This window comes from Austrofundulus limnaeus, unplaced genomic scaffold, assembly GCF_001266775.1.
Source record: "Austrofundulus limnaeus strain Quisiro unplaced genomic scaffold, Austrofundulus_limnaeus-1.0 Scaffold152, whole genome shotgun sequence".
In the NCBI taxonomy this organism is placed as follows: Eukaryota; Metazoa; Chordata; class Actinopteri; order Cyprinodontiformes; family Rivulidae; genus Austrofundulus; species Austrofundulus limnaeus.
In genome coordinates this window covers 245,280-257,756 of record NW_013952554.1, presented here as the reverse complement: position 1 = coordinate 257,756, position 12,477 = coordinate 245,280, and the positions used below count along the sequence as shown (strand labels likewise).

Here is a 12,477-nt window from a genome sequence, read left to right as displayed (position 1 = left end):
AACTTGCACTGACAAGGGGCAGGCTTGCTTTCTAATTACTGAGAGAGTTCAGCTGGTGTCCATGCCTTTTTACACCTCCCTTTCTTCATGTGTTCAATACTTTTTCCCTGTGCCATTCCACATTATTACAAATAACTTTATTTCTGGACATTTATGGATCACTTGGGTTGTTACCGACAACTGGTGGAAATTTCATGTCATTAGAACCTCTAGTAATATATTTACTGAGGAAAATGTTGATGTGTTCAATACTTATTTTACCCAATGTACATGCATTCAGTTCAGCAAAGGTTGGTAGGAATTTATTGTCTATCCCAAACAGAACTCAAATTAAAACTTTAGCTCGGACTTTGTGTCTCTTCGGGGTGGTTTGCGGGGCTTGATTTCAGACAGAACCTCCTTGGCGTACTGGTTTTGGTGCAGACCTGCTTCCCGCAGGGCCTGCTCAGCTCGCACCCTTGGATCAGACACAATCTGGAAAACACATTCAGTAATTCACGGTAAATAAATCACACATTTATAGCCTTTTTTTTAAACTAGAATACACAGATGTTAGTGCTGTTTGTTAAACATAAAACAAGGTTCATCACCGATTCTTTATGGTTCGGTTCTGAAAGAGAAGATTTACAGATGCACTCAAACAGCCTCTACAGTTTATTGACTGGCTTTGTGGCCTTGGGATTTTGTCTGTGTGCTGAATGAGGACAAATACTGTCTGACCAGTAACCTTTTTTTGTGTGTATTTCCCACTATTGCAAGGGTCAGCTTCACCTGTAGTGAAACTAAAACTTAACAGACTGAATTGAAATAAATGAAACACATGAAAAGCAGAGAAATGCAAATCAATGCAAATGATCAGTTTTTCAAACGTGTTAAAGTAAGAGGAGGGCAGGTTTTATAATATTCACCTGTGTGTCTGTGTACGTGTTTATACTGTAGAGAGGCCTCTGCAGCTCAAAATCTTTCTCATTCACGAGCCGATTCCTCCACGCCTCGGTATCTGCCATCACCCTTTCTGGGTCGGCCTCTGCCAGCACCTCAACCTGCAATAATAGGAAAAAAATAATAATCACATTGATAACACTCACCTGTCTTTCTAAACACAGCCATAAGGTGGCACTGACACCTTTACTCCTGATCCTCCAGTCTTTTCAGCTGACAGGACCATAGTGGCTGAAGGTGTTAAGATCAGCTAATGATTCACCTGCTTTCTGAGAGATTCCAGACGATTCTGCCGCTCTTGTTCTTCTCTCTGCAGCTCCAGCTCCCGCGCTTCCCTCTCCTTTTGTCGCTGCTGCAACATATCGGCTCGAATCTGCACCCTAAAGGGAGCAGACAGAGGTTGTGGACATCACACCCAYATGACACTCCTGTCTCTTCAGCAGGGCCTCTGGCAGCATTACCTATCACTCCTCAAACAGCAAGCCTCTGGGCTGTGGAGGGGCTTAATGGAGCTAACAGAGCGCAGCCAGCGCTTCCCCCAATCATGTTGTTTTTGTCCCTTTTGTCCTGTGATTTTTGTTTTCTGTCCTGCAAAGTGTTCTGTCTTAAAGGGATCCACAATTAGTTGTAACATTAGACTTTATTTAATAAACATTTATTTTAACTGTAAAAAAGACTCTAAAAATACTGTAGGCTGTTTAGTTTTTATCATTTTTAAACTAAAAGTTTTAAAAAATATTACACGGACGGGGCCATTTTATTTACATGCAAAGCATTCTGGGTAAATGATGACGTGGATAGGTCCTCATTGCAAGGCTGCTAGCGAGCTATATCCACCCTGATGGTTAATCTTGGACAAATCTGATGATCGGCTCTTTTAAATGAAACCAGAGAGCGTTGACAGAGAGGAGAAGGTAGAAATGACTCAGCCTGTTACTGAAAATATAGATGGAGGACAACAGAGCTGCTTCATGGAAGAAGAACCTCAGCTTAGCCTGTTAGCTTTAGCGTTAGCCCCGACGCTATCACCATATATATGTATTAGCTCAGCGCTACACATTCTCCTCTCATGACTGAGGTCCTCCATCCAAATGACAGAGAGGTGAACACAAAAATGACTCAGCCTGCAACTGAAAATATGGATGCAGGACCTCAGTTTATCTTGTTTGTCGCGCTACAGCTGAACTAATACATATAAGGCAATGTTGGTGCTAGCGCTAAGCTAACAGGCTAAGCTGAGGTTCTTCTTCCATGAAGCAGCTCTGTTGTCCTCCATCCATATTTTCAGTTCCAGGCTGAGTCATTTCTACCTTCTCCTCTCGGTCCACGCTCTCTGGTTTCATTTAAAAGAGTCGATCATCAGATATTGTCCAAGATTAAYCTTCAGGGTGGATATAGCTCGCTCACACCGAGGACCTATCCACGTCATCATTTACCCAGAATGCTTTGCGTGTAAATAAAMTGGCTCCATCCGTGTTAAAATATACATTTAAAAATTTACAAAACTACAGTATTTTTACAGTCTTTATTTTACAGTTAAAATATATATTTATCAAATAAAGTCTAATGTTACAACTAATCAGGGATCCCTTTAATGGCAAAACTCATTGGTATCTATTAGTACTACAATCATGTCAAGCGTGAAATTTGTTTTAGTCAAGGGTAATATAATTTGGGTATGAATAGAAATATTTCTAAGCTGAAACATAATTGAGGAAACTAGCTGAGTGAATGACGGACATTTTGAAATTCAAGTTTACTTTAAGACAGTATTGTGTATTTGTGTGATAGTCTGGCTAAAAGCCCAAAAAATAATTAAATAAATATAAATTTAAAGTTCTTGATAGTTTTTTTTTTAATCCACCAACCCACAACGCAGCCATGTGGTCTGACGCTCACCTCTGCCTGTCTCGCCTCGCCTGCTCGTCCATGATGCTCCTCAGAGCAGCAAGTCTCTCCTGATCCTGCCGCTCCAGCATCTCCCTCCTCTTCTGCTGCTTTACATAAAACTGCCTCAACTTTGGGCAAAAAGAAAAGCAAAAAAAAAGTTAGTTTCTGAGCTGCCAAAAGCCAAATAAAGTTGAGTCTCATGAAACTGGAAAGGATCATCGTGTCCTATTGATTGAGGCGGCAAGGAATCAGATAAATAAAGAGAACGAGATGATATTTCAACGTCTGCCTGAACGTTGTGTAAGATTTTCTGGAATTCAATGAGGCCTAAATGTTCTCATTAATCAGAGAGTGTCTCGGGTTGCCTTTTCTCCCCAAGCAGACCCTCGAGGAGAGAGTTAATTAAACAGTTTGAAATACACACACTTCGTGGCGTTACCGCACCTGTGCGTTCAATATTCTAAAATGAATAATCAAAATCCCCAGGTACCTGTTAACAAAATCTGCTTTCAGATTGATAACATCCAGAGCTTTATGTGTGCAAATCACTGGTGTGTATCGACAGTAATTTGTTTTTCATTGATCACGTTTTTAGCCATTTTGATGAATCTGTGAGCATTTCGAGTGTACGGTTTGCATGATTTAAATGAGTTTTGTATTTTTCTTTTCCCCTCCGTCAAAATAAAAAATTAGACCTAAAAGAACAAATGATGGATTTCTTTTAAAATATAGCTAATACTGTAGATACCATGCTTAAAGTGCCAGTGACATCAAATTTTTGTAATAAATATGCATGCATTTTTTGGAAATACAATATTGTAAACACACACAAAAAAATCACGCTACTGAGATGAAGAGTTGTTGAGATATTTGCATGTGAAGTAACAGGAAGTGATGTCAAAGGGGAATGTTTGCATGTAAACAGAGAACTGCTACAAAGGCTAACAACACAGACTGTATCTGATGTTTCTTTAAATTATTTTTAAGTGACTATCAGAGCGAGATAAAGAAGAATCAGAGTTCAAATAATATCAATATGTAATATAATAATATAGACCAGGGAGCTTTCTTTCCTATAGAGTTYCCCTTTGATGTCACTTCCTGTTTCATTTTGTCTGAGCCAAGTTCAAAAGAAAATATGGCAGAGGGCATGGCAGCTACAAAATGGGTAAAATCATGTGTATTATGCCAAGTTTCTTAAATATTATGATGTTTTCTTAGATTTTTTATTTATTTTTTAAGACAGGCATGTCACAGGCAGTTTAAAACATAATCCAGCACACACTCTGGACATGCTTGAGGACAAAGTGCTTACTTTTTCTTTCTGATGTGATCTGATGGCAATCTCCTTCTCCTGCTCCCTCTTCATCTTCTCCTCCTCTTCCTCTTGTCGTCTAGCTACTATAGCTGCCTCCATCTTCGCCACCTCCTCCTGCTGTGCCCTCCACTGCTGCAGCTATAAAAAACATGTGGATGCACACCAGGGAGAAACAAACAAAAAAAGGGCAGGTTATTGTCAGTAAGCAGGTAAATCTTATAATTGAGGTTTCACATTATTTTTATTTGACCAACATATCTCTAAAATATCTCAGCAGGGGGGGGAAATGCCTTAAACTACCATTCAAATGCTTTAAAGGGCTGATGCTGCACAGAAATCTAGAATCAGTGAGTCAAATGGAGTTGTTAGTTTCTTAAATCTTTAACCATCATAACCCCTCATCCTGAACTTAATCATATTTTAACCCAGACTAAAGAACCAGAMCTTAAACATCCAAAAGCACTGCAGTCCCACAGAAACCATAACGCAGTCCCCTCCATTGGTTTGGTGCCCTGTCAAGTCTATGTTCTCATAATAACAGAACACACACAAACACACAGATTTATGGCATAGCATTTGTTGAAGAGTGAGTGACAAGCTTGTTATGCTGCAGTGTCTTTGTGGTGGGCTGGGTATTAAAGTGTTTTATTCTGACCGGGCAGACAGATTCACAGATCTGTCAGAGGAGAGCTTAGAAACCCCCAAAGGAACCAACTGCAAATTAACACTCTCTCTCTTTCTTTCTCTCTCTTTCTCGTACACATACATCCAGGTTTGTTTTTATGTCCCCATAGGGACCGTGGATTGACTCCCATTTATTTTCTGGTAATTTTGTTGCCTGATCCTGACCATTTACCCAAAAATTAATCTCACACCTGACACTAAAACTAACCTAAACTCAATTCACATCTTGGTCCTAAACTGAACCCCCCACCCGAAATTAGCATCTGTACCCATGGAAACCGGGTCTTGGTCCTTATGACACACATTTAGTCTCCACGAGGCTGGCTTTTTCTGGAAAATGGTTCCCACGATGTAGCAAAAATGTGCCCCACACACACATTAGCAGCAGTCAATCGCTTTTGATGCCTGCCTGGAATAAAAGCAGCAGCTGTGTGTTTAAGAGGAGATTTAACAATCCAGCCTCTAATCCACTTCGGTTTAAAGATGATGGAGTTTGAGATATTAAATTCCTTTTTAGAAATCACGCAAACTTCTAGTGGATGAATTTTTCTGAAATCGAAGAGGAGTTCACTTGTAAAACTGTAGTAAATTTAAAAATAACAAGAGTTGTGCTTAAAGATTGAATCAGTATTTTACGCTACAGTTGCTTTTCATTTGTTTTGAAAGTCGAACACTTTACACATGAAGTAACTGTGTCTTAACTACTTTATTCTTATTGGTGTTGATTCTGATAATAACTTTTGTAATGTATTCTGGTGACTGTGAAAGGACACAATATTGATTCTAACGTCCTCTGATGTTCACTCAAGCAAAACATTTAATCTACAAAAGCAATCGCACAGTGAGAGGCTCCAGTCAGAGGAAAAAGGTCCAAAAAGGTGAGCATCTTGTCATCCAATATTTTTTTATTAGCTTCAGAGAAAGTAAACATTGTACAAAGTATGTCTCAAAAAGTTCATAAAACCAGGAGATTCAGAGACACGAGGAACAGTGAGTTTAATTGTTCATGCTTTGATTCAACTTAAAGCCAACATTTTGAGTTTCCTGATTATTATTCTGTGTTGCATGAACCTGATGAAATTAGCACAATGATATATGAAAAGGTGCAAATGTGCAACTCTTCAAACTTTAACACCATTAAACATACCAGTTGTAACACGCTGCTGTACTATTTAAAAGTACAGTTCAGGGAAAAAAGGAAAGTTAATCCATGCTGTGTTTATTTACAGCTTAGACAAAGTTCCAGCATTGTTTACACCTGAGGGTTTTATGAAATTAGAAGAGAAAATAAAATTAAATGAGCGAGAGAGAGAAAAAAAGCATAATTTATTCGTACGTGTAGCCCTGCCATGTCTCAGTTAAAAACTGCTTTATGATGGGATCCACGAGGCTGTAAATAATGTGAGGGGGGGAGTTGTTTGTACAGTGTTTAGAGACACACAGACATAAATTTTTATGTTTTTGTTTTGCACACAGTGATAAATTGTGGCAGACGTTGTGACATTCATTTGCAGTAAAACCAGCAAATAATCTGAAATGTATCAGTAAAATCTCCAAGATGCACGCTGTCAGAAAGCATCTGTATAACTTATTATTAGGCAGAGAGGAAGTGGCATCTTAGGTAACACAAAGACAAAAAAAATGTCATTATGAACAACAATTTGTCACCGGAATCTCATTTTCTGTGAACGTGAAAAGAAAAAGAACTTCATCCTTTTTCCATGGCAGCACAAAAAGAGACTGGAGAGATGTGAGGAAAAACTAAAGAAAGATTGAGTTTTTTTTTTTATTATCTGAGCCCTGCAGCCAGCTCAAAGCCTTTGTTAAAATAATTGGATACTTAAATATTTTGTCAGGGTGAGCAGCTGTCTTTTCTTTCTCTTTACAGGTCGTTTTATGACAGTCATTAGAATTACATAAACACGAGAGTGGCACAGTTTAGGTAGGAACTAATCCTAAACTGGAAATCATCGTGTGGGACAATTTCCTGATCAGAATCAATGATAGATGAGATGACAACATCTGTAAAGGAACTTCATACAATGTCTGTTATGATGCTGCGTTAAAGGCCTAAAAGGAATGCCTCTCAGTCTTTCATGCCCAGTTTTAAACTAAGATCACCTTGTTGGATATTTTGTGACTGAATTTTAGATGAACACCTATATTCATATATTTTGGGATCAATTGTAACCATTTAATTTAAACAATTAGAGAATCAACAAGTCTGTAGTTTTAGCATTCCTTTCAATAACTTCCTTTCATTTTAGTATGACATCATATCTGGGGTGGGACTAGACTCTGGATTAGGGATTTTTTGTACTCTTAATAATGAACTCCACCAGTATTTGACTCATAATTGTCTCCTTACTCTTATACAACTCAAAAACAGTTTAATGTATTATACAGAGGGTCAAAGCTGTGGAGCAGTCCTCTCACATTCTTCACAGAGGTTTTAAACAGAGAGTTAAATTATTGCGCTTAAGTTGCTTGAATTTTCCAAATGGGTTTGTGTTTTAAATGCAATTTTAATTGTTTTATATTAATAAATGTACTTTTCTACATAATAATATATACATGATTTTAAATTGTTAATTGTTTCTATGGAGATTGCCACTTATTAAGCCCCTTGAGGGGTTTTCAGCAATTCATCACATCAGTTTTGTGAAACATATAATATTGTTTTTTTTGTCTCTATGTTTTGTTGTGGAAAAAAAAAGAAAAAGGAAAAAAAAGGTGGAGATATCAGGAAGTGGACCAGATCTGAGTTGTGTGGTAACTTTACATGTCTGTAAATAAATATTCAACTCTGAGAAAAGAAGTGAATTGATCTCCTGCGCAYGATCTCTGATTTGAACGTGAAGATTCAGCCTCATGCTGAAAAGTGATGGCGTCGTAGCCGTTGTTTGTCAAACCTGGCGATGATTTTAATCGTTCTCATGCAGTATCACAAGTTGTTGCACTCAGAGTGACTCTCAGCAACTACCACTTCAAATGTTTGCTCAACATTTGTAAAACTAAATGAGTTATGGCCATTTTTGTGTTGGCTAAGTAAAGTTAGTTATGTTAGCTAATTGGATTGTTTCAAAGAATAATCAGATGGAGATGAACATCTGCTGGAAGACAACTGAGAGTTTCATTAATATCCTTCCAGTGGTTCGTGAGATRTTTTGCTGACAGACAGACACACAAACAGGTGCAAAAACATAATCTTCTGGCTTTGCCTTTTGGTGGTGGGAGATTAATATTACGCCAGCAATTCCGCTGCGGGCACAATCAGAAACTTCCTGAAGTCCATCATTTTCCAAAAAGAAAATTATACACATATGAGCAATTAAGTCCTCAGAGAGCTGTCAGCTGAAACACTGCACGGCCCACGCTCTGTCTCAACGACTAAAAGACTTCCCCACAAGAGAAACTTCAAAGTCACAGATGATCTGATAACATGTTGCCTGGAGAATACTCTTACTGAAAGTAGTGTATGTGGATAATCCATAATTTAATAATGTTTCATTTCTAAAGTACTCTGAAGACCAGAGCGCTTGCAATAATAAAAATAATCACGTTTTATAAAAATACTCGCCTCTCCCCCTTCGACAGTTGAATCCCTTATCCTGCTGGCCTACACATCTACGTCCCACCTGAGCATGCTGTAACAGTCTGCCATCCCTCCARGCTTCGTTCATTCATGTGGAAAACACAATCACACAATCAAAGACGCCTGGGGGCGAAATATAAGCGGGAGGTAAAATGAAAGCAAGGGCATAATAAAAGCCTGGAATAACAAGAACAATAGCAGCTAATTACAGCAGCCAGAGCAGCGCAGAACAAACGACTGATGAGCTGAAAAGAGGAGCCTGTTGTTCGGCGATAAAATGGAATGAAATGAGCTATGTCTCCTGCATGAAATCCTGACTCATTATCTGAACGATCCATTTCAGTTTTACCTTTGTCAGTATCTGACATGCAGCACTCTTGTACTGTAAATCATGGTTTATGGGCTGTGATGTCACCTTTGTGGACACACGTAAATCCAGCGGATTGGTTTTTGATTCTCACGAAGATCATTTTTGATTGAGTGTGACAAAGTGTTCAGAAATCAATTACCCTAGATGTTCCTCCCACTGCACCTTTGCTTGTGCTTTTTTTTTTTTTTTTTGGTCTGGCTGAGACTCAGACAGACAGCTCTGCTCCCTGAAATAAGGTCAGAATCATACGAGCGCTGACAGAAATTGATCGTTTGGATGCTTTCATGAGAACTGATGAAGAAGATGAAACTATGGGAGGTTATTCGACCACCCATGAGTCATCAACAGAGATCTTTTTTTTTTTTGTAAAGTGCAAAACATGTTTATTTTTGTTCAAATGGGACAACAAAGATTTGTTACTTGAAAAAAAAAACATAAGGAGAACAGGAACCAAAAATAAAATGAATTGTTAAATGGTTTGAACTTATAGCACTTTATCAAGACCCCACATTACAATCATTCACCCATACACTGATGGTGGTATAGACCAGTGTTTCCCAAAGTTGGGGTCGGGACCCAAAGTGGGGTCCTGAAACATCAAGGTGGGGTCTTGAAAAGATTTTCTGAATTAATTACATTTTTGCCTTAGTTGTTACAAATGAGTGAGGTTGGTACTGTATATTTAAAATGTATAAATGTAGTATAAGAATATTTTTACTATGCCCATGTTTTGTTGACCTGATACAAATGTTTATCATCCAAAAATAGTTGTGGGGACATGTCTCTGCTACTGTTATTTTGTGGGTCAAAAGCTGAAAGTTTGGGAACCACTGCACTTTGGTTCCCAAAGCTGGGCTTTGGACCCAATTCTGGGTCATGAAGCACCTTGGATAATCTCCAGAAATCAATTTAAAGGGTAATAAAATAATTGCTGATGTAATATTTTCCCTATAACTATTACAAAAACACAAAATAAGTATAAATAAGTATCTATATTTGTGTAAAAGCTGTTTAGATTGTCAAAAAGTCTGTGTTTTTAGTGTTATTAACAGAGTTTGTGTACTCAGACCAGTAATATTTGGGGTCACAAGTTTTTGCCAAGGGTATTTTGTGGGTCAGAAGATAAAAAGTTTGGGAACCACTGGTATAAGCTACAGCTGCCCTGGGGCAGAMTGACAGAGGCAAGGGCCATGCACCAGAGCTACTAGACCCTCTGACCACCACCAGCAGGCAAGGTGGGTGACGWGTCCTACCCAAGGACACAACTGAGACAAACGGAACAGAGGATCAAACCAGCAACCCACCAGTTACAGGATGACTCCCCTAACCACTCAGCCACAGCCACCCTGTTCTTAAATTTCTTGTCATGATCACTGTTGTTCAAAGAATAAACATCTAGCCTCATTCACGATGACCTACAAGAAACAATGCACCAGTTAAAATGCACACTAATGCATTAGTTCAAATGAAAGCTGTAAGTCTAAGTAGTTTTTTATTATTAATATTGTGCTTTGAATTTGTGACTTTTAGTCACATTGTGCCGCTGACTTCACTTTCCGTTTTATTTTAGCATTTCCTTGTTGCGTATCAAGTGTTTTGTTTTAGTTGGCTGTTTTAGCTAGTCGTCCTTTGCAAAAGCAGCTGCTTTWCTTGGATCATTTCATTCTGCATCATTTGAGCTCCGAGGTTTATGCTTTGGGTCCTTCGTTGAATCGTTCAGAGAAGTTGCAGAAGTTGAAGTGCTAAGGACGTGGATGCAATGAAAACAGAATCCATCATGTCTCTCCACTGCGGTGCTGCACTGCCATGATAACAGCAGCATCCATCTGAGCCTCTATATGAGCTTAAATCTAGGAAATACTATTATTTCATTATCATATAGAAACACAATGTGGAAATATGTTAAAAACTACATTTTTTGGTGTTTCTCAGAGATTTATGACAAAACTTAAACAAATGACTTATGTAAATATCAAATGAAATTGAAGGACTCTGCAAATTGCTAAAACTTTCAGAGGAACTTTCTGGACTTACCAGAGTTTATGTTGAAGTTTCTGATAATTAATCAGTACAGTAGCAAAGACGGGGCCAGTAACAACACTTTCTATGTGCATTTGTGAGGAAACGTAATCACTTGTCAGCCTCTTTAAAGCTTAATTCTTTTCAGAAGATAAGTTGTTGTTTCTAAAGAAAAAAAAATGACAGCAGGAGACAAAAGCGTGAATGGAAAACCTCCAAAGCAGAAATAAATAAAGGCCTAGCAGTCCGTGATGTAATGCATGACCACCTTTCATGCTAGTTATATTTGTAAGATGAAGTAGTTTTTGTCATTTTGGTCAAACTTTGTAAAAAAAAAAACATATGTGAGATGTTGCACAATCTGTTAGCACTTGGGAGTACATGACCCCCAGCTACTACCAAACAAACTACTACTTCTTGGTGGCTAAACAGACTTTTAAACACATTTCAAACAACAAAACTACTAACAAGAACATAAAATCAGAAAAAAAAGACTTGATCATTTAAAGAGTGACAGCAAACCCTGCAGGTCTCACAGGAAAAGAAAACCCCTCAAACTTAGCAAACACAACTGTGCTAATATTTGAAAAAAAGAAAGAAAATAAACTGAGTGACGTTGGGTCACACTAGCAAATGTCAGCGTGTCTTTATCTGAACAGCCACAGGACATAAACCATTAATAATAAAAAAAGTGCGCAAGCTAAGCAAATTCAATTTGTTCTGTACAGTATCAACAGCTCACGGATTTGTTGTGTCACTGTACACCAGCGGTCCGTGGAGACAGCGACATCATGTTTTGCTCGACCATCCTTATTAGTTTGTTTGCATTCAGAGTCTGTCCCAAGTGGCAGCTAACGCCAGGGATGCTGTCAGGCAGCCCAGCCTAATATACAGCCTCATCAGCAGATACACAGAACACAGGCAGGCAGTCAGACAGTACTGCTCGCTTATACAGTCTGACCATCACATCTACACTTTAAATCAGACATAATAAACGTTACCACATAGTTTCTGTGTGGGAATATAAAGGAGTCATTTAGTTAAGTATATAAGAGGCACTAACTTTGTCTCTCAGATGTAAGCAGATGTCCTGCTGGTGCTGACGCTCTCTGCGGTGCTCCAGCTCCTCCTGGTGGGCATGCTCTGCCTCCTGCAGCATGACGAGGGCCCTGGCCAGCAGCTCCTGCTGGTCTCGGCGCCACTGTTGGGTCACTGCTTTCATCTGTGCCTGGGTGAAGCGCTGGAAGTTCCACAAGCGTTCGTGCTCCGCCTGAAAGAACCGATGAGGTATTGTTTGATTAATTAGTGACACAAAGACAACAATGAATTTACAACCCCAATTTACCCCCCATGTACATGAAAATAAAAAGCAATAAATTACAAATCTCACAAACTCAGAATTTATTCATGATGAAACATAGTAAACATTTTGATTTGCATCATTTTGGAGGAAAACTGTTGTAATGAATGCAGCCTGGAGTTGGGCATTGTCTTGCTGAAATATGCACACTGCAAAAAATGTCCATCTCACCAAGTTTTAAAATCTTATGTCCAGCCAAAAAGTCTTTTTGATCTTGTTTTGACACAGATTTACTAAATAAGAACTGATCATATAAGACTAATAATCTTGTTTTCAGAATGTGTAAGATTATTTGTCTT

At 38.6% G+C, this 12,477-nt stretch overlaps 1 protein-coding gene across 1 annotated transcript in view; it reads right to left on the bottom strand.

Annotated features, from left to right (window-relative positions):
• Positions 1-286: 286 nt before the first annotated feature.
• LOC106523308 (coiled-coil domain-containing protein 148) overlaps positions 287-12,477 on the bottom strand; it is a gene marked incomplete at its 5' end in the record, with an annotated part of 30,490 nt that continues 18,299 nt past the window's right edge. The window contains 6 exon segments of the mRNA XM_014016685.1: positions 287-474; positions 909-1,043; positions 1,205-1,322; positions 2,842-2,960; positions 4,148-4,288; positions 11,882-12,088. Coding sequence (XP_013872139.1) covers positions 331-474; positions 909-1,043; positions 1,205-1,322; positions 2,842-2,960; positions 4,148-4,288; positions 11,882-12,088 — 864 coding nt within the window.